The 22,915-nt window shown below is 47.8% G+C and overlaps 1 protein-coding gene across 3 annotated transcripts in view; it reads right to left on the minus strand.

Annotated features, from left to right (window-relative positions):
* The window catches only part of GAB3 (GRB2 associated binding protein 3), a 59,411-nt gene that overhangs the window by 3,946 nt on the left and 32,550 nt on the right, over positions 1-22,915 (minus strand). For 2 of the 3 annotated variants that reach the window (XM_013128843.3, XM_005148288.3), the window contains exons 2-8: positions 12,551-12,854; positions 11,858-11,860; positions 6,621-6,837; positions 5,726-6,195; positions 3,140-3,195; positions 1,811-2,066; positions 576-657 (exon numbers count right to left, since the gene is read on the minus strand). In XM_013128843.3, the coding sequence (XP_012984297.2) occupies positions 576-657; positions 1,811-2,066; positions 3,140-3,195; positions 5,726-6,195; positions 6,621-6,837; positions 11,858-11,860; positions 12,551-12,854 (1,388 nt within the window). The remainder of the gene's footprint in view (positions 1-575; positions 658-1,810; positions 2,067-3,139; positions 3,196-5,725; positions 6,196-6,620; positions 6,838-11,857; positions 11,861-12,550; positions 12,855-22,915) is intronic. The other variant, XM_005148287.3, reaches the window with a different exon arrangement.

Raw genomic sequence — 22,915 nt, forward strand, 5'->3', positions numbered from 1 at the left:
GAGCTCCCTGAAGACTGCCCTTGGCTCCCAACAGTGTCATCTGTTCATTATACCTGGGCTTTGGGACCAAATGCATTTGTTTTACCCCACAACTAATTTCCAGTAACAAAACAACAGACGAAGTCTGAATTGCTGTGTGGCAGCACATAAGTCTACACCCAGGCTACAAGTCAGGCAGATCTTTATCTTATTTGGTTCTCTTTTGCTATATTAATTCTCAGGAACAAAAATACCTCTATCAGTTTGAAAAGAATGAGTAAGGCATGTGAAGCTTTTACCTATTGCAGCAGCCACACCAGAGAGCAGGCCAGATCCAGCCTTTCTGAAAGGAATCTTCAAAACAGACTGAGCATCACTGCATGATGCTGAACGCTCTGGAGCTTCCCATTGTAAAGGGAGCCTTGATTTCTACAGACAGCAAAAGCCTGGGGAATGCTGGAAGGAGCCCTGGGGAATTTCTGTTTGTGGACTTTGCCAGGAAACTGTTTCTTGTGGGATGTGATAAGTTATTTTTAACTACATTCCACAATGTTAATGCTTAAAAGATTGGAACAGCAGGTTTCTTGATGACTTACTAAGGCACAGTCCACATCCTGGTCACAGCAGCATGCTCCCGGATTGTGGAGAGGTTCCTCAAGTCCAGAGGAGGTGGCCGTGCTGCAAGTAGATACAAAAGGAACTGCATTTCCAAGAGCAGAGCTAAAGAAAAGTACTGACTGTTCAGAAAAAACGCAGTTTTATATTAACAGTAGGAACCTAACAGAGTATTTCACAAAATATAATAGATATAAGCAAGACAGAAATCAGTAGCAAATGATCTCTTTAGTCAGTGCTGGGAAGCAAAGTCCCTCATTTACCCTAAAATAACACAATAAATACAACAGGCATAAAAGCAGAGCAAGTGCCCCATCAAGTCCATGTGCTTGCCTCAGACCTGCTCTGCATATGCTGTCCTCAAGAGGAGCAGCCAGTTCAGCTGACAGGTAAAAACAGGTTTTGGGCTCCCTTCTAGATAAAAACATCCCCCATGTGGAGGATCATTCTTCTCACCAGTCAACGTCCATTTTCCACTCCATTCCCAAAACCCTCTAAGCTTGAGCTTTGCTTCCTGGCAATGGTCTAGATTTCTGTCTCCACAGTAGCATTTCCTGAACCAATTTATGAGTAGCCCTGTGGCTCTGCAGCCCAAAGAGGTTTAATACAGGCTAGGTTTAGGCAGTTTCTCCAGTGCAAAGCTGAATTTTGTCCTCAGTATATCCTCTGGAAGTGCAACCCAGATTCTGGAGATACCATGAAAAGCAGAAGTGAAAAATTACCATCAGTAAAAGCATCTGCAGGAAATTCCTAATTAAACAAGACAGCTGCGCCTGCCCAATAGGGTTTTAACCAACAGCCCACACATCCAGTTTGAATATTTCAGTGTTTGGATGTTCTGTTCCTGGAAGGTCAGGGAGCTGGTGAGACAGCAGTACATGCACTTCCGAGCTGCAGGGTTTAATGTGCTGTCTCCCCAAGGCTATGTCCCTTTGGTCATTTGCAGTCAGAGTGGACCTGAAGCCATGCACCATGCTAATGCAGTCAGCTGGTCTTTGACTGCAAACACAGGCATGGACACTCTTCCCATGCTCACAAACCACCCTACAGAGTCACCCCATGTTACAGTACTATAAGGCACTTACACAGCAATTCAATCCCTCTTCTAGAGTTGCGAAGCCCTTTAAAATACCCCCAGGCACTATCAAAGGAGGCCACCCCTGTCCCTGCTATCAGGCTCCCTTGGCTGCCAATTACACTTCAGGTCTGGGCTTACATTTCCTACGAGGCTTGAGGTCTCTGTTCACTGGAGGGGGCTCCAGGTCCGAGGGAAGCTCAGGTAAAGGGCTGGTGAGTTTTTCAGTGCTGACAACAGGGAAGGTAAATGTGGCTGAGCCAGGGCTCATGGGGATGTAGCCGTCGGGTGAACAGTCGGAGCCAGGGGCAGAGGGAGAGGTGCTGGGGCGCATGGGCACGTAGCTGTCTTCTGTGCTGTCTGAAGCAGTCGAGTAGAGCGGGGAGAATCGGCAGGGCTTCAGAACCAAAGGAGGAAAAGAAACTGGTCAACAAATGAACAGCTAAACCCCTGCAAGCTGGCAAGAGAGCTGAGCCCAAGGCCAGTCCTGAGATGAGAGGCTCAAGCTGGAAAGACATGAGACAAATGTGTGAGTTTAGATGAACACTCCAGCTATGAAGAAGTCCACTTCTGAGCTTTACAAGTCACTGCTGGAAACTAGAACCAAACTGATTGGTGACTTCAGTAGGTTAAATCCTCCACCTTCAGTGAGGCTGCACTTGCCTCTCCCAGCAGTAATTCTGATCTGTAAAACAAAGGAGGCTCCTACACACAAAAAATACATGTGAAAGAATAACATACAATGAACAAGATCTTTGCAAATGTGGAAGCTGAGAGAGCAGACACAGACCTACAAGTTGCTTCTCATAGCTGAGAGTAAACACTAGAAATTCATTCAATGTAGGTTAGCGCTGGCTGAATCGTAAGAGTAACTGATTACAAACCTTTCAGGCTTTCAAAGGAGAAAAAACTGTATGTTGCCAACCACCAGAGCTTAAAACCAAGACCCACACAGAAGACAGTATCCAGCACCAGGCAGAAGACTGGCTATTTGACATGTGATAGTGCTACGTATAACCATGGCTGTCAAAGGCAAAGTCAGGAAGCTTGGTCTGACGAGAGACCTGAATCACAGGTGCTTTGTGAGCCAAGACTTAAAGAAGAGATATCCCTCAGGATCCTGAATTGATAGGCTTCTTCAGATCCTTTTATTTTCAACAGATAAGCAGTGTTCTCAAGGCTGTGTGTCAACAATTTAATTCTTGAGGCTGCTGATACCCTTTTTCATGATAAACCTGGCTTCATCTGCTTTAAAAACAGCATGTTCAGGGTTTTGGCCTTCCCCTCCCTCTCTTGTTAAAGGCTTTCTACAGCCATGAAGCAGCAGCACCGAAGTTGCCCAAAGCCAAGTGCTTCTTCTGCTGAGCACAGGAGATGACTGACTGGCTATCAGAATGTGACATGATTCACTTTCTGAAGTTTGTCCTGTGCCAGTCTTTTAAATTTACGCAAGCAGAGTACTTTACTTACCAAATTTAAGCTAAGCCTCTTATCCCGACTTCTTAAGGAACTTCCTTCCATATCTGCTGCAAGGGAAAAATGAAAGTGATTAAAAATGTGATAAGGCAGTGCAACTGTATGGAGATAATGTCGGAGTAAAGCAAATGGCTCTAATATAACCAGTGTTTCATAAAGATTCCATAACTCCTAGTATTTAACCTAAATGAGGAAATCCAATAACACTTAAGACCAGAACTAACTCAGTAGCATTTCAAAAGTGATTATGTCTATTGTAAGTATGACGAAACCAAGGAGCATGCTGATGGACAATCCAGGTATAACTTACACTTCCTGTAACACAAGCAGTTGGGGAAAGACTGGTGTGGTGTGGAGAGCAAGCAAGAAAGCAAACATTTAAACCCAGCTCCTGCTCTAGTCTCGCTCAGTTTCCCATGTCAGATTGGATAAATTATATAAAGAAGCACTGCAGGGAATATTAATTCATTATTGTTTGGAAAGTTATTTAGGAGCCTTGTATGTAAGGTGCCAGGGAATCACATGTTGTTGTACAGACGATTCATGGGGAAACCTAATGGTAAGAGAGAAATTCTTCTCTTTGTCACCCAGAAATGCTGATGTGGTACAAGTGGCTCAAGCTGATGGGGATCAAACAGACAGAGAAAAGGTCACCAGTCAGTGTGTCCCCTTGCGCAGGCTGGCATTTGTCTCTCTGTAGGTCAATTTTAATTTTAAAGCAAATGGTAAACCCCTAAAATCCAGAGCTCAGCGCATAGATCAACAGTGGGAGATGCCTACAACTGCCATTCCTTTTAGGAAAAGGATTTTCTGTGCAGAAAACAGCTCTTCTGCAAGAATGCATTAAACCCTGTAACCAGGCTAATACAGTCCCTGCTCTTATGGTGATGTCAATACTGCACTGCAATTTTGTGTTGGTATCAGCATAAAAGGCCAAGATGCTAAACAAGAACAAAGCAATACTGTTAGTGCAGATACACAATCAGAGACAGTCACTGTCCTGGGACAGCTACATTTATTAGTTTGGCAAAAAGACATTGAGGCACAGCACTCCAGCAGATGCCAGGATACAGGTGCCTTACACTTATACAGCTCGCTCCCCTTCATGGCACTGCAATCAGCATACACTGCCTTTGCACTGGATTCATTACATCTGTTCAGCTTTTACAGATTGCCAAGGGCAAACCATGAAGTAAATAACTGGAGTGGGCTCACTCAGGGAGCTGGTGAGGAGCAGCTGCTTTCGCCCTGCTCCTTGTTTCTGATCTTGTTAAGCACATTTGAATTCAGACTTTAACCTTTCAAATAGTTTCAGCTGTGCTTAGGGGAAGAAAAAATAGCAGCACTTATTAATTCATTGCTGCCCCCTGTCAGGCAGAGATAACCTTGCAGCACTGTAGCAGAACATGACATTTGGCCACTTAATCCTCTTAAAAACATTTGGTTGTGAATTGGCTTGGAGGAACGTTAACTGTCTCACACACACTGGTGTTAGAGCAGCGCCCATGCAGGAGCAGAGCAGCACCTTTGGGGAAGCAACCAAAAGTAACTGATAAGTAAGAATACCAATTCCTCTGATGGGTGTTTCGTCAGAAGCCTTCCAAGAATTGTTTGTACACTGATAAACAGGCTGGGCAGAGGTCTCCTTGCTTTAGCTTCTGATCTTTAAGAGCAAGATCAAATGGTTCAACATGCAAACTACAGGAATCTTGAGGACACTTGTCCTCAAAAACCTACATTTTCTTCCTCGTCAAAAACACCCTATCACTATGAAATCCTTGATGATTTCCAGCCAGGTATTCCAGCTGCCTCCCTCTGTTTTCTTTATTCTGTGGTCCCACAGAATAAGACTTTCTCATACTGTGTATGCTGGGTTTTTACACCTTGATGTTCTGGTTTTCTTCTGTTTGCCATGATGGTGTTTCGAGAACAAGTCACCTCAGCTCAGAGCAGAACTTGCTTTGCAGCAGAGCCTCAGTCTGCAGCGGGTTGTCAGGTTACCCTGACTGAAGTGCAAGGACAGAGTGGGATTTACTCAAGGACAGAGTCCCTGGTTGAACTGGGATTACATCCCATCCCCAGTGTCTCCCTGGCTTCCTGTTCTTTACTCTAAGCTGCGTAAAGACATGCTGCCGTTATGGAAAGTACTGGAAATAGTGGAGCAGCACAGCTACAAAGGCATTTCCCATGTGCAAGCCCACATTTTGACCTGCACAAACAGAGAGTTTGGCATTGCCTGATTCAGTGGCTGGCTTTTAGGTTTTGTTTTCCTAATGCTTTCCCTTTTGGAGAGAGAGGGGACAGGGAAAACTATTAAGCCATGAGGCACCCTGAAGAGCTCATAGCCAAATTGCTGCCCACGTGTATACACACTGAGGGGGCTTTTATGGAGCAGCAGCTGAATGTGACGGACAGGTCTGGACTAATCTGAAACAAGCATTTCAGGTAGCTTTGGGTGCTGTGTGATTGCACAGTGAGGAGGACAGGAAGGCACAACTGGAGGTGGGGATCCACTCTGTGCTCTGGGGCAGCTCCATCCCTCATCAATCCTGCTTCTCTGGCTCTCAGCAATGCACTCACCTTTCCAGTTCCTCACGTTGTCTAAGCTGGACAAGGAGATCCTCCTGGGCACCAGAGCAACCTGAGCCCGGCAGATCCCTCCGTGGCCATTCTGGAGGGTCCCACCACCAACCTCTTCCCCTCTCCTGTCTGAGAAGTGGGTTGGCTTGGGTGGCCGTGGCGGAGGGGTGTTGGAGAGGACGTCCAACTGGGTCACACCGTAGGGCAGCACACTTTGGCTCTTGTCAATCTGAAAGGTTGGAGTCAGCGGCGTCCCCAGCAGGGGAGAAGAGGAGGAAATGTCACTGGGTGGCCCATTAACATCTATGTTCCTTGGCACGGTGCTGGGATTGGCCAGCGGGGCCCCATCCTGGTGCACAGTGGATGGCTGTACAAGGTATAAGGAGGGCTGGGACTGCAAGGAGTCGACAAACACATCGTCTGATGAGGTTTGCTCCAGAGATCTGTCCGAATTCGACCAGCTGTCACACCTGCACAGAGACAGAGGTCAGGACCTGTGCTTTCCTTTTCTCCTAGTTGCAACTGAGTAAGCATAGAACAAAAATGAAAACAACCCCATAGCTCAGGACTAAAACTGTCCCTTCCCTATGGGTGTGCAAGTTCTCCCTGAGCCAAACTGGGGCACTTTGTGGAGCACCTTGGGCAGCAGCCAGCAAAATGGGTATCTGGAGGGAGGCTGTGTGTGAGCTTGTCAGCCACCCACCCAGGAAAGCAACATACAATGCTTGACTGCTAATCTGTGCTATGAAAAACCCCCTGTAAATTGGATTAGGCTGATGGTCCCGTTGTGCTCAGGAGCCTACCCCGAGTGGCAGGGCTCAAGGACCAGTTTGTCCCAGTTTCCCAGGGCATCACTGGGCAGGCAAAGGGTGGCTCTGGCAGAGCCCAGACCTACCTGTTGTGGCTGAGCTTGCCCGACTCGCAGTTGGAGAGGAAGAGGTAGTCGGGGAGGAAGACTGACTCCGACTCACTGGGGGTCTCCTCTGCAGCAGATGCATCAGCAGCAGTGTGGTCCACTGAGAAGGAGGGGTCAGCGATGCGGGAGGCGTGGGTAGAGGTGGCTGGTGATGGCTGCGGGGATGAGGTCGTGTGAGACAGGCTCTCCACTGAACCTGCAATGGGAATGGATGGCCCCAGATGAGGGACAGCTCTGGCTCACCCTGGCCATTGCCAGCTGCCAAATCGAGGGGCTGCAGAAGGAGCAGACCCACCTTGCTCTGGGATCTCCTGCTCCTGCAGAGTTGTAGCATCCCTACTGCAGACAGTAACGAAGACAACCTCTTCTGAGGAGAGTGCTGAGGCACAGCAGTCTGTCTTAGCAAGTGTTTTTGGGGATCTAATGCAAACATTCATGTCCAACACTTCAAATTAAGGTGACAAGGAGAAGGACTGATTTCTTCCCATTTTCTGCACCTCAGTGGACAAAAGTGAGCTTTGCAGCTCATGGAGTAGTTGGATTTGTTGCACCTCTGAATTTGTCTGTAATCTCCTTATACCTCTCTAGGTCAGACATGAAAGCCAGGAGAGCTATGCTGTAGCTCCAATTGCCCAGTTGGCTTGTTGGTTCTGCTGGGAAAAGGGATGCTGTTTCTAGGGGAGCCTGTGCTCAGTGACAGAGCACTCCAGTGCTCCTAGCACAGAGAGGGGAGCTGGAGGGCAATGGAGCAGATTTGGGCTGCAGGCAGCAGGGCTGCCCAGGCTGCACAGAGCTGGCTGCCTGCTTAGCCCCAGGTCCACTTCCAGCCACCCTTCACTGGCAGCACACAGCTGAGTCACTTGTGCCCATTTGTTCTGACCATTGCCCTGCAGCAGAGACAAGCCTTGTTCTGTTGCTCTCCAGCCTCCATCCCTGCTGGAGAGTCAGGGCGACTGAGCAGAAGGGATGAAGGAGTCTTGGCACTGTACTGGGTTGTTGCAGTTACTTCTTAACCCTGGGAGGTGCTAGGTATGTGTGCAACCAGGTCAGGAGAGATGGAGGGGGCTGCCAAAGCTTGAGGGGTTAGACAATAACATCACTAAGCACAAACAAAACCCTCTAATGACCCCGACTTCCGCACCAGCCACCATGGCCTTCATCCAGGCCTATTGCTGATCTCAGTGAGAAGAGTAAACCAGCAGGTGTTCTCTCTCCCTGTACTACCCCACACCTCACTCCTTAAGAGCTGCCTCTTTCCTTCTCATCAACCAGTATTGACTCACTGATGCTTCCTCCTGTTAAGTTTCAAGGTCTGGTGCAGTGGTGGACCTCATGTCAGCAAATCACATAAACAGGTGCTTAAATTGGTGATGAGACATTGGCACAGGGTGCCCAGAGAAGCTGTGGCTGCCCCATCCTTGGCAGTGTTCAAGGCCAGGTTGGATGGGGCTTGGAGCAACCTGCTCTAATGGAAGGTGTCCCTGCCCATGGCAGGGGATTGGAAGTGGATGAGCTTTAGGTCGCTTCCAACCCAAACCATTCTGTGATTCTCTTATCTGCTTAAGTTTGAGCAGGTGCTTATAGCAGCAGGATTTCACCAGTGAGCATCTGGAAAGAACGGTTTTCATGGGGTTTCACATTTACAAAGCAGAGCTGAGAGCTGCAGCCTTCCCATCTGAAACATAACTTTTCTCTTGTTCATTGTGCTGGCTCAGACAGCAACTCTGCTTTCAAATCTTCGACTCAGGAGCTGTCTTGTAAGCTGAGGATGATCAAATATGCACCAGAGAATTCCATAGGGATCTCAGAGAAGCACATTCACGTCACCATCTGACCACATATTTAAAAAATCCCAATGACAACCAACAACTAAAATCTGCCACAATGCATAAGAAAGAAATTAATGACATTCTGGATTGTTAACGCAAGAGAACAAACAGGCCTGAACTCCATCTGGTACTCACAGGGTTTAGCCATGGATTATCCCATCAGGAAAGGCTGCGAGCTGCAGACCACATGGCAAGTGTTGTGAGCAGGAGGGAGGGATGGGGACAGCATAGCCCTGCCCTTTTCTAACCTTCGGGGGCTCAGGGACCTGCAGCCAGCTCCTAACAGACTGTCTCTGTCCCTGCCAGCTCTGCTGGTAACCGAATCAGCACGCATTAAAGTTGTACAGTGACAGCAGCTGGGTAGGATAAATAATGCATGGCCACTTTCAACAGTGAGAAGGCAGAGAATAGGTCTGGTGCCTGCCCTCCCCTTTGCCAGAGACACAGCAGGGGGCTTCAGCTGCCAAAATAACTGCTTCAGTGGGTATTAACCCAAAAGATCTCTGCCCTGCATTGATGCCAGGGCCATTGGTTGGAGGAACAGAAAGCTTCTGCCTACTGTTACAGACCCCAGCCTACTCCCCCACAATTGCTGTGGTGCAGTGAATTAGGGGTGTCCTGCTCACAGCAACAGCCCATCATGCTGCATGGCCATACCGAGGCAGCAGGAATGCCACCCACCCTCCTGGCCAGGGGCCAGAGCCTGAGATTAAAGAGCAGCCTTGAGTCTGTGTATCTGGAAAGGGATTTTCTTCTGCTGAGGGTGGAGTATGGAGGGAGTAGCCCCAGTGTTTGTCCTCCAGCATCTCCCATGGGCTGGGAGGAGCTGTCACACCTCCCCTGAGCTCCTGCACAAGAGCCAGGCACTGCCATGAGCCAGCCTGCCAGGACACTGCCTGCCCCTCTCTGTATGGAGGGGGAAACGATGTGAAGATGCTCGGGAGAAGGCATACCTGCAAGGAGAGCACAGTCCCTCCAGGTACCCCTCAGTGCTGTCTCCCCTTGCTCCCACCACACTGCCATGGCCAGAGGGATACCCAGAGAACCAAACCATCCCTGTGCCATGGCAGGGTCTGTGCACACTGGCCAAATAAAAAACAAAGGGGGAGACATTTAAGGAGGTAAAGAAACCACCAGAGGAGCTGGCAGAAAGGATAAAGGTCCCAGCAGTGGGTAAGGATGGATTTGAACAAGGATAAACAGCTTTCACAGCAGTTTCTCCAGTGGAAAGTTGCTATACTGCATTGTGTCAATCAATCATGATTTCAGCTTGAATATGGGATAAAGTATGCCCATGATGCCACCTCATTCCATCCCCTCCTCTGCCTCGCCTCTCGGCTCAGGTGTCCTCTCAATCCTTGCATGGCCATAGGTTCATTGTGCAGAACAAGTGCTCTTTTGGGAGCCTTCACCAGAGGTGGAAGCAAGACCTTACATAGAACTGGTATGAAAACAGGGAGGGAGAGGCCTCTTCCTCCCTCCCCGAAGGTGCCAGCTCCATCAGCACGGTTCCTCATGGCAGTGAGTGCTGCAGTGTGCTGATTGCTGCTGGCAGGTCCTTCCCGACAGCCGCCCTCCCAGGTGCTTCCTGACATCTGCATGCTGCCCGCATGCCTCAGCCATCCCTCTCTGTTGATCAGAACACTGTCCTTTAGCCGTGGTTTTGTGAGCTTTGGTCTGCATCTGGCTGCTCGCATGTCAGCCCCGAGGCCCCTGATGACAAGGGCCTGGCTGTTGATCCAGCTTCTTTGCTACTGGAAGGGCCTAACTGGGAACAGTGGGATGGTGTTTAAAGCTGAGTCATGGAGTGAACCTGTGGCTGTGATTTCTGTGCAGCTTTTGGCCTCGAAGTCACAGCAAACTTTCAGAGATGCAGGATTAAGAGTGATTGATTTCATAATATAATATTGGCTTTGAGATTTATTTTAATATACAGAACTGCTTATTAAAATTCCCTGCAAGTGATGTGTCTTTCTTTTGATGATTCATTTCAGGGACTATTATTTTTTAACACAGTATCATTCGAGTCAAAAAGCATATGGCATTTAACAGAGCTTTTCTCTTCTTATGTTAATTTTGAAGGGTAATTTGTTTAAACCTACAGGTTCTTGAAGGATTTAGATGCTTCCAAAAAGCCGAAGCAATTAGCAGCTGTTTGAAATGTGATGTGCAACCTGTGGAGCTGTGCAGATTTAAGCTGTAGTGTCCAATGTGCCCTGCAGCCTGACCTGAACACACCCCAGACCTGACCTCAGCAGCATAGACTGCAGGATAAATAGAAGACCTTATGAGCTACTCACCATTAGAGATACAGTAAGTGCATGTCTGGAAGCTTAGCTTATGCCATCTGTCATGAGGGCTCTAAGTTCAGGAGCCAGACTTTATACTGAACCAAGGCCCTGCAGTACACTCTTCGATGGGAGACAAATACACTGAGTAATACTCTGAGTATTGCCCACCTATAAGTCTTACAAGCAATACTGCACTGTACCAGCATAACACAATAGACATTTCCCAGTATAAATGCATCCTTGCTGGGATAGCCACTGTGGCAGATAGCCTCTGTCACAGGTCACATCTCCCTACACACATCCTCACAGCCTGCACACACATCTGAGACACAAAGATTACTTTGCTCTCCTCTGTTTTGCATGGACAGACTTACCTTAATTTCAGAATAATTGTTAAAATAATATATAAAATACTATTGCATCAGAAGTAGCAATGCAAGACCAATATCTCAGCAAGGACAGATCTGTAGGAAGGGGGTTACTGAATACCCCAAATTATGTCTAAACTGCAAAGGGCTATTGACTCCGATCCCTCAAAGCTACCAGCTCCAGTTTGCTAGTTGCATTCAGGAGCGGTTTGTGCTGGCACATAAAAATGTGTCAGCATGTTTTCCTGGTGGTTTCTAAAGGGAATGGGAACAGAGCACACATCACATTTACAGCTAGACCACTGCAGTGCACTTTCGACTCCCACTTCCTCTCAGAATAAACTACTGAAGAGAAGATTAAAAGAAGGCCAGGAACTAGGATAGATTAAAACAAAACATCTCACCATAGACTGTTCCTTTTCAAATTACAAGGTAATGATATGGCTACATGGCAGCTGCAGACATGAGGAGCAGTTTGAGAACAGCAGCACAGGGACCGCAGCACACTGTGATACCCCCAGACATTGCTGTCCTTGGGCTCAAGTCCGTCCATCACCACCCTTTTCTGCTCTTGCACTGCCTTCTGACTCACTTCCTAAGAAGCTCTCAAATTGCTGCTGTATCTGCCCCTTGGAAATGTCAAGGGGAAGACAGATTGCTGTTATCTGAGCCCGATTGTCTCATTTGTAAGGTAAGTTAATGATGATACAGGTCCTGACTTTAATTACTGGCTACATCCATCTTGGAGCGGTTAATTCTTGGAAGCTTTCCAAGACATTCACCCTACTGAGTATATACAGGTGTAGGTCCTGGCAAAACAAGCTGGGTTTATGCTTCTCTGGCAGGACCAACTCTGAAGTCCAGGCACACACTTGTAACTAACACTCTGCTGTCCTTTGCCTTTATTTTTAATTCTCATTAAAAGCCTAAGACAGCTCAGTGTTTTTGTCATTGATTTATGTGTGTGCATATACACCCAGGCCTGTGCACATTCCACATCCAGCAAAGCCTGAGAAAATGTGAGCTTTGCAGGACCCTTTCCTGGAACAGGTGTCTTACATTAACCAAACTAAATAAATATGGGTCATGTAATGAAATAAACAGCCCCAGAAGATAACACTCAGACAGCTTTTCACATAAACAGTACCTTTTCTTATTAAGAACCTGCTGTTGTTCTAGCAGGAATTGCTTCATCCAAATGAGACCAAGTGGCCAGCTATTAAGTCTATCCAGCAGCAGTGAGATCCCTGATAGCTTTCAAATCAGGGGTTATCAGCATCTCAGTGCTCTATGGAGCCATAGGACACAAAGTCCCACACCACCTTGCCCAGCCCAACAAGGTCCATGCTTCCTTTCATGCCATGTGCTGCTGTAGTGAGCCACTGGTCATCCTCCCAACCCCAAGACGAGCATGATCCTACCTGTGCCATCTTCTAGATGTCCAAAGTTACAGATCTGACTGATGTTGTGCACCCAGATCTGCATCTCCTCCTCGGTTTTGGCTACCAGATAGAAGGTGCGGTAGGTGGTTCTCACAATGAAGACAAAGTTGTTCTGAAATTCCTTCTTGATGAAGTTGGGCCCCGAGTGCTTCAGCACTTCACACTCATTGAGGTCGATGATCCTAATGGGCTTTTTGGAGTGGTTGTTCCTATAGTACTCCAGCACATCCGGGTTCCCACTCATGCGGCCTCTGCGCAGCACAAACCAACGCTTCCGCCATGCCTGCGAATGGCACAAACAGGGTCCTTTTAGTGCCAGCCACATCATACATCAATCAGCACACACATGCTCGTTCTCTTTTAGGCTTTATAGCTGTTTTGATAAGCTGGCCAAAATGCTACTTAGATATGAAGTGCTTGCTATCAGCTTGCATTTGTGATAGGAAAAAAGGCAGAGCGTTGTCCCTTTGGAGGTCAATAGGAGCAGCACTTCTCTCATCCTTAGCCTGCCAGCATGGTATAATCAAACCCCAGTCCTTGACCATCTCATCTATGGTGTTACAATCTCACCTAGAAGAGATTGTAACACATTTTTCTTCCTGCAAACACCTAGGACTGCACCCTGTGCTGCAGTACATAAGCTAATGACCTATGCAGCTTCACTCCTACTGCTTTCAGTGGCCAATAAAAAGCTGTTAATGAGCTGCCAGTTACTTCTGAAAGGCCAGAACAAACCTTAAGGGAGTTGTACTGCATAAAAGTTAAACAGAAAACTTCCAAACCCTTCAGAAGCACATGATTATGCAGGCACTACTTCAAGTGACCATCAACTCAAAGCAAACCTGGTAAGCACTGATATCTTTTAGACCCCTGTGACTGAAGGTATGGGTCCCATACAGGTTTAGAGGAAGTCCTGGCAGGACTAAGATGCAGCATCACTTTACAAAGCTACATGCAGGTTTCTAGAAACAAAATAACCTATTTTTCCTTTTTTTTTTTGCCCAGCAGCTGTTTTTGTTCACCAACAGTATAAGCATCTCTGTGTTGATTACAGCTGTCACCAATGCAACTACTCCAAGGGCCAGAAGAAATCCACCCTGTGCCCTGTTCCACAGAGAATAGCTAAAATAAGACATTAGGAGCTTCCCCCTTACCGAAGTCCATACGACCTGTGTTGGATAAAGTCATGCCCAAACCAGAAAGACTAAAGGGGCTGAAGCTAAGGCTGCAGCTGCCCCAGCTCTGATGGCAGAAAGGTGCCCAGGGGCTCACACACTGCCCAAGTGCTTGCAATAACTTGGGCACCATGGCCACTGGCTGCTCTAGCTGTTTTCCCAAGAGTTTAAAGTTCACTAAAGGAACACCATAACAACCACCACCACAACCGCCCTACCTGAATCTTATTCTTCACACAATGACATGTCACAGCAATGTAAATCTGACGATGCCTTGTGTTTGAGCTAAAAAAATCATGCTCCTTTTCAAAGAGTGGATCTGTCTGTCACTTCAAAGACAGCCAACCGTTTGGTTTTAAGGCAAAATAACCGAGTACAGGCTGTTTTCACTGAGCTGTAAGCATCCTTGCTGGCACAGCTTAGGATCAATATAGGCACTGGAGATTTTGCTGACACTGAGTTCCTATGGGCATGGTTAGAGCTTAAAATTATCAATAAAAAATAGTAACAATCATTTGTCACGAAGAAGTTGGTGTGTTTTTTGTTTCCTACTCGGAATAGACTTGCTTCAGTGCAGCTTTCCACAGTCTGTCACCCAAACAGTCATCTAGAAGTCAGTCTGCTCAGCCTGGCAGCACCTTAATCTAGCTGGAGAGCAAAAGAAGTCTTCAAGAACAATATACAGCGAGCAAAGAATGAAATATCATAGAGGGAGCTCTTGCAAGGCTGACCAAGCACATGCCCCCTGTGTAAAGGAGGGGTTTTCAGTGAGGGGGGACACCTCAGGGATAAACAGGAAGCAGAGGTAAGGTGCAAAGTGCATTGCACAAAGAAAATGAAGTCTTGCCCTCATGACCTCCTGAGGTTTGAAAGTGATTTGGTCTCTGCTGAAAGTAGCTTGAGATAACAGATCACTGAGATCTCAGACAAGGCTCCTGGTGTGGGAGCCAGGGAAAAAGAAAAGAGAACACCCCCCACCCCCAAAGGAAATAGAAACAAAGGGAAAATGTTTAATGGAGGAAACACTTTCCCGACTAGCAAGCTCCAACAGAGGAACACAGCCCAGCAGGTATGTCATATATACAGCCTTGGAAGGAGTCCACATCTCTGCCTTCTGCAATCCAAGTGCTGCACAGTAATGCTTAATGCACACCCCACAGACACACCAGAACAGAAAGGTCACAATCCCTAACACGCTCTCACCCCAAAACAATAAAAGAGAAACTCTACAGGAGGTGTGAGCCAAACAAGACCTGCTCCTTTGCCTCTCGAAGAAGCAGGCTACCAGGGTAGAGAGGAAAGAGCACTATGAAAGCTCCCCTAAGACTGCAAGACCACTTCTCACTCCTTTCCCTGCAGCTTAAATACCTGGCTCCTTCTGATGGAAACTGGAGGAAATCACCCACATATGAGCAAGCTGAGGACAGAAGGGATGAGAGCAGCTGGGGACACCCTGTCTATGTGACACCCATGCAGCTGTGGGGAGCTGAGCCCCGAGGTTGGGGCCAGCTCAGGGCTACCTGCCAGTGGCTGTACAATACCCTTAGGCAGGATGGCCCAGTACCTGTCCCCATTTCCTTAGCATTTTAATCTTCATGAGTGTAAAGGGGGCCGGAGGTTCTGCACAACCTGGGCAGCCGGTGAGAGGAGAGAGAAAACTGCAGCTGTGCTTTGTGGAAAAGCTCATCCCTCTCTTTGGAGGGTAAGGCTGGCTTTGGCAGGGTGTGAGCGGCTGCGGCTCCGCTGGTTTGGGCTCTGTGCTAGCCAAGAAGCTGCCTGCTGACCTGTTTCCCTGCAGATATACAATATGATCAGGCTTATCGGCTGGCTGGCGCTGTGAGACTGGAGATGGAGAGGTGCCCGGTCAGCACTGCTCATGATGGGAGAGGGGAGCAGAACACTGGCTATCACAGCTGGGCTGAGGGGAAGGAATGCCAGATAGCTGCCCAGGTCTGCACTGCCCTTGGGAAGGGTGAGCCTCCCCGCTCCATCTCCTGCACAGCATTCCCTGAGCTCGTGGTGTGTCCTGTGCTGCCAGCCCTGTCCTGCTGCTGACAGAGAGCTTTGTTCTCCTGCGAGTAGCACATGAGCTGTAGGCAACACTCAGGAAGGTGTGGGTAAGAGGGACAGAGGAACTGCCCTTTGGAGATACTGTCAGCCTGGACAAGCTAACAGCCCTTGTTCACTGCCCCAGATAATAACATGCTCTGCACCCAAGGGCGTTATCTCACTGTGAGCTGCAGGGATCGAAGCAAACACCCTGCCTGTGCCACTGACCTGATGTTGGACCTGGAGCTGAGGGGAGGGAGAGGCACAGACGGACAGCAGCCTTTAAATAGGCACAGCCTGAGTCAGCAGCACAGTGAATCAGCACTGACCGGCTCAGGGCTCAAAGACAAGCACTCAGCCCCTCGTGAAGCCAGTGCTGGTGCCATGACAGGGCCATGGTCTCTGGTGGGTTTGCCTGCTGCCTTGTGCCCACACTGCTCCTTGCCTGCCACCTAAGGGAGTAAAACCAGTGGAAACCAGCTCATCCCACACTGAGAAAGGGGAGCATGCAGCCAGGTGCCTCAGCACCCAGCCTTGCTGGGGCACAGGCAGACCAGCACCAAGAAGGAAGTAGGATGGTGGGAGGGGACGGGACCAGGTCTTCCCTGGGTGCTTGCTCTTAATATCAGTTACATTGTACCACCAGACATATCCAGTCTTGTCACTGTCTTCCCCAATGGCTCACTTCCATTAGGAAACTTCCACTGATATGTGCCTTTACTCACAAAACATGCTTGCTTATCCTGAAATTCTGTGTGTACAATGTGCTGTGTGTACAATGTGCTGTGTGTACAATGTGCTGTGTGTACAATGTGCTGTGTGTACAACGTGCCAGGGTTTTGAGACACTCTCAGCTTGCCTGCAAATGGACACGAGCAGGTTTGACACTGCCAATAGACAGGACTCACCCTGCTCCATGGCATAGGCAAAGCAGGGGCTTTGTCACACCTGTTAGCATGAAGCTTTTATCTCCAAGAGCCGAACATCTTCTCCTCATTTTCCTGGCATTTGCCTGCAGTGAAATACATGTCTCCTTTCACCATGTGAATGGGATGCAGCACACAAGAGACACTGGGATCTCAGCTGTGGCAAGCCTTGGCCAGACAAGATGCAGCTTTGAGCTCGCAGGGACCCAGGCAGCTCCTATACTATGCTCTTGCTGTATGGGGGGCTGGGGGTCCCCAGCCCAGGCCAGAGGTAAAGAGGGTGCCCAGCACCCCCCTGCAAGGCAGGCAGTCATGCCCCACAGCAGCTCCTCTCCAGTCCAGTTGCCATCTAGGCATTGGTTGGATGGGACTTTGAGCAAGCTGCTCTAGTGGAAGGTGTCCCTGCCCATGGCAGGGGGTTGGAACTGAATAAGCTTTAAGGTCCCTTCCAACACAAACCAGTCTGTGATTCTATGATTGACCAGTCACAAGACTGCCTCCTCCTTCCCTGTTACTGCTCTTCCCACCATCCCTGTTTTTCTGTCTTTGCAGCATTAACTATGCCCCCATGATGGGGGCATAGGACATGATGTGGCATGGCTCAGTATCACCATGAGCCTTGCCCACAGGTCCACTTCCTGTGTTGCTGTGGGGTGCTGGTGTCAGTCTAGACAGCACCTTCCAGCCCCTGCAGTGGCTTGAGCTGGCACCAGAGCAGCCAACAGGGCCAGAGTGGTGGGGCTATGGCAAGAAGGGGGTTATTTCAGCTCATTAGAGCCAATGGTATCTGACAATAGTTAGTCTGGAGCTGCACATGCTGCCAAATTTATGAGAGAATTTGGCTCAGTTTAAGGGTGAAAGATTGCACTCCCATGGTTAAGTAACCTATATACTTAAATAGGAACCAATTCTTGGGATTCAGCCTAGGCTCCTCACTTGCACTATGGAAATGATCTACATGTCATGAAGAAATATTACACTTACATGTGGGCCTCTTGAAATTAGTTCCTTCTTGACGAAGGAATGATACGATGATGGTACGTCTACATGTCCTCTGAAGCTTTGCTGGCATTAGAGAGGCTTTATCAGGAAAGCACAACTACAGACAAGAGCCAGCATAAATCTAGAACAATTTTCATCTGCCCTTCATAAGTGGAATAGTTCAGTGCCAAAAGGAAGAAGGAATTTGCAGCAGCGCTGGTCAGAAGCCAGCATGTTGTTTTGTGCAACAAGAGCTAACAGTGTTTTCGTCTCTTGCTCCTGAATTTTTCACTTTGGGAATTCCAGGGCCACTCCTGAAAGGAAGAGGAATAGCTCTGTTTCCATTTCAGTGGGGTTTCTAAGAAAGGGATCACTACTTCCACAATCCGATGTCTCTGCTTCTGCTGAGTAAGTGGTGTGAGGTTTAAGAAGGGCTGCTCATACACGTGAACATTTGCAGTGTCAGATAAGGCAGAGTGTGAGCAAAACCTATTGTGTGCTGAGAAAACAGCTGGCTGGTAAACAAGGCCAGCATGAGAGGTGGCAGGGGTTTAGCCAAAGATCTTCATCATTTACCTCCTGTCTGAGGATCATGTTTCCAGTTGTATGTACAAAATACCCAGTATCTGACATCTAAATAATTAATTACAGCACATACCAGCTAAATGAGTTAAATTGGCCTGAAATACAACTTGTCCTGTGGGGGGTTGATTTTTTTCTGGTTTCAATAACAAAACGGGGGATAGCCAACAAACTTGAAATCCTTTACCAGCTAAATTAGTGCTCACAACTCCCCCATGAGGATAATCCTCATGTTACAGAACGCAGAGCAGGGGACAGCCAAGGGAAGCAGGAGGAACAGCGGATGTGGACTGATTCCTCGCCTGCCTGGCTGCCTTGCAGCCGTGCTTCTGGGCAAAGGGCATGTGCTCGTCCCCAGGCCTGACACTGAAAGAAGAGCTTGAGAGCTCAGTAATGGGGCACAAGGGAAGCAGCAGGATAACAGTCCCACAGGAATGCTAACATTTGAGACACAAGTTTTCAAAGCTTTAAAGAACAATTTTAAAACATACTGGGGGGAAAAATTAGGCGGAACTTTATAGCATTTCCTATAAATGCCTTAAAAGAGGAAGTTAAAATTCATATGTAGACAGGTTTGTGAGCAGCTGATGTCTGATGCCATTAAGACCATATAAGTTAAGAGTTTCCCCTGCCTGCACAGAGTGGGAGGTGTTGGGACTGCAGAGTATGGTCCCTGCAAGAGGGACCTGTGCATCACGAAGGAGTCAGGACCAGCTCCCAGCCAGTGTCCTTGCATTCAAAGAGCTGAGGACACTGCTGGGAGCTCTGCGAGTGACTGAGGAGAAAAGGGCCAGCCCTGCAGAGGTTGTGCTCCTTGGACTGCAAGACCCCTGCAGAAGGCTCGTGGTACTTCTGCTTGGTAGTCTGCATTGCTTGGTAATAGCACTCGAGTAACTCACTCATAGAAATGTGAGATGAAAAGGACCTCGTAAACCACCCAGCTGGAGTTAGGGTTTTGCTACTTCAGTTGTGGCTGTTGGTTTGCAGCTCCCATCAGCTCTGCATAATAAATCTCTCCCTAATGAGGCTGCTTGCTTGTCCTTTCCAGCATGTCCCTGTGCAGCGCTCTGGGAGCAGCTGAGCTCATTGCCCATCACACACTGGTTCAATGATTCTCCTGGATTTTGTCTCCCTTACTGTCTAGTTTTCGACTCAGATCTCATGAACTTTTTCAGCAGTGAGTGGCTGAAACTTATGTTTTATGGCTGGGAAAGAAAACCCCATAAATACTCAGTTTCAGAGAGGAACACTCCTCCCTTAGAGCCTTCCTCTGCCTCCACAGGCATGTATTCTATCTAACCTAGAGAACAGAAGGAGAAATGTTCTGCCACCTCTCCCTTGGGTGCCAGGAAACTGAGGTGCTGGAAAGGCATCAGCTCTCTCTTCCCTGCCTGTTCATGCCCACTACATCTCCTTTTTCTTTAGGTTAGGGCTCAGCTATGGTGGGAAGAAGCTGCGATCTAACCAGTGCTCCCATACAAAACAACTTTCAACACAGACTAGCACAAACGGTCTGGCTCATCCCGTGTAAAGGACCATCCTCCAGTGAGTTCAGAACAGATGACAGTGAACAGTGTATTTCCATCTGCTAAGTTGTGAGCCCTTTGTTGAGTCACTCGCCTTTCTGACTGTGTAGCTTCAGTATGACTCTGAAGGAACCTTGTTTCAAGAAAGCCAGCACAAGTCTTCCTCACGGGAGATGCAAAGGGCACAGAGTGGAAGGGGAAATACCTTTTTCCTTTCAAGGTGATACAGATACATGAATTGTCTAAAAGCAGCAACCAAAACATTTCTTGTGCTGTAAGTGCAATGAAAGCTTTGTAATAAAGCATCACAGGATGACGTCCTATAGCAACAAAGGGGGTTCATTTGTTTCTGTTTCTCATAAAAAACCCCTGTGGTTTGTGAATTAAATATGGCACACACTAAAGAAAAGAAGAAAAAGTCCCAGAGTCATACTTTGCCTGATAACCTACACACGTTTCCATTGCCTGCTCTACATCCTGATCCATAATATTTATGGTGCTTTACATATACAAACATCTGCAACAGAATGAGTCACTGCTAGTTAATAAACACACAGATTCTTTGTAAAGCTAATGGGTTCATTTGGGTATGAAGGGTCAAAGCCACAGTGACCCAAACACTTGGGAGTTCTAAGTTCTTTAAACTGTTGTGGAAGATAAGAAAACAAGTTCTGAAAGTAGAATTAATAACACAACTGCATTTTGGGGAGGGAGGAAGGAGGCAGAAGCTTGGATGAAGAAATGTCATTTTATTCATGTCCTCTGTCCTTGAGTAAGAGCAGGAAAGAAAGAGAGATGTGCTTCTCACAGACATTTGGATCCGAAGTTTCCTCTGAGAGCACTGGCCTCCTCTTGCTCCTCATGCAAGTAGGAACTGCTTGACACTGCTGTCCTCATGGCTCCCAGCAGGTGGGTCTCAAGGGGCTCTCCTGCTGGTGCTTTGGTCACACTGCCCAGATGGGTCCCTGAGCTTTACAGAGGAAGATGCTGACAGTGCATCTCATTCCACAAGATCTTGCTATGGGGAAAGAATTCACCAGCTTGGATTCCAGCTACAATGAACCTTACCACACTAGAAAACACCAAGACCTGGGGGACAGCAATGTGTCAAATGGCTTCATGGGGCTGCCTGCCCTGCCCTGGGACATGTGGTGCAGGCAGGACCCAGATGTTCCCACTGCACTGCACTTGGTTGTGAGGCACACTGCTCTTGGCTGTGTTTGGTGGGGACGATCAAGACAGCAATGGCAGTCTCACACTTGCAGGAGACAACTGGGATCTTTGTGACACGGCCTTGGCCTCACTATACAGCAGAGCACAGAGGGGTCTGGGGGACCGATGAGAAGTTAAGCTAAGGAAGAAAGAGCCAGCTGTGGTGTGGGATCCATACAGCTGGGGCAGCCCCAGGAGGGACAGAGCCTGCAGTGCTCTTAGTGCAGCCTCAGCCCCAGTCTGGCCACCTGCTGCCAGGGCTGCCAGCGCTCCCGTGGGCCACCAGCTCCTGTCACAATGGTCCTGAGCTGCGTGTCCAAAAGCTCCGGGTGGAGAAAAGCTGATTTTGGCCAGACAGGAGCCCTGCATGCTGCAGTTTGAGCAGCCCTGATGCCCCATGAGAGGTGTCAGACTGCTGGGGCAGCCTGGGTGTGGACACTGACTGCACTGTGAGCATCCTCATCCTCTCCTGTTTCATCTTGTCTTGTTCACTTTAATGGGGATGTAAAGCAGGTCACAGTTCAGAATAGAGGTTCCAGAAGCAGAAGACAACACTGAAGCGACTAAAGCCACTCAAGGACCAACTCCCACCCAGAGCCCTCCTCTGCCAGGTGTTTCCTTCCTGAGGGGGGGCACAGTGAATGATTAATTCCCTTTCACTGCCCCCCAGATGACACCTTCTGACTGCTGCTGCATTTCTGCAGCATTTAAGCTCCTTGACAGTGAAGACTTACAGGCAGGACTCTTTACATGAGGATGTTTACAGCCTCGCTAGCTAGCCAAGAGTTTTAGTTCCATATTCCCTCACAGCATGTTTATGTGTAGTATCTAAAATGACATTATTATCATCCTGAACACAGCTTAGATTTCTGGAGTGCTTTTTTCACCTTTATATCCTAAAGCACTTGACAACTGGTACATGATCATTACGTGCTGCATGCGCTGTGGTTTGTTCACCTGCTATACACCTGCCTATGAAGTTACGCTGTGTTCCTGGCAGTCAGGATGCTTATGCATACACACACATCTGTATGCACTTACATCTGTGTGCAGCCTTTCCATCTGAATCCTTATTGATCTGTTTAAGGTGGCTGAGGTCGATGGACAGAAAACCACTTGTCTGGCTTAGGGCCACTCCTCTGGTCAGTTAGAAAGTTCTGATTTCTCAGCATGTAAGAGTGAGCTTCCTACAGGAATGAGTTGAAAATAGGGAGAAAGGAGAAACTAACACACAGACACAGGTCTTCCTGGAGTTAACAACAGAACTTCATTATCTGAGTGGGAAAAGTGCTGCTGAAACCTCTTTCCACATGATAGGGATTCCTACTGTTACATGAAAACTGCTTGTGTAAAACATCTGGAAACCCTTCTGATCTCTCTGACATGTTCACACTAAATTCTTTAATACCAGCACAGTAGTAAGGTATCATCTTGGAGAGAGGTAAATTTCCATTTCTTAGAATGGCTTTAATCCAAGAGGCTTGTATAATGCTAAAGGATTTTTGGAAGGCTCTGCATGGATCCCTAAAATCCTCCCTTTATTGAGGAGCAACCTCAATAAAAATGAGATTGCTGTTCAGTTGTTTAAGGAACAACAGTTCTGAAGTACAAATGCTGGGTATAATCATCAGCAGATGATTATCCAGCAGGATAACTGAAGCAAGCTAAGTCACAGGAGTTTTCAGTCATTTTTGGAAGCAAGTATAGGAAAATGTATATACCAAAGGGACTGGAGTTTGGACAGATTTTGAGCAAGGTTGCTAAACTAATAGCTTTAATGGAAGAGCTCCAAACCTGCTTTGCTAAAGAAAGAGATAGAGTTGGGGCTAATCCCCTTTCTTGTAACTCTCAAGCACGATGTAAATACAGATGTGCAAAGCAGTTAAAGACCAA

The sequence above is a fragment of the Melopsittacus undulatus genome, chromosome 6 (assembly GCF_012275295.1).
Source record: "Melopsittacus undulatus isolate bMelUnd1 chromosome 6, bMelUnd1.mat.Z, whole genome shotgun sequence".
NCBI classification, from domain to species: Eukaryota; Metazoa; Chordata; class Aves; order Psittaciformes; family Psittaculidae; genus Melopsittacus; species Melopsittacus undulatus.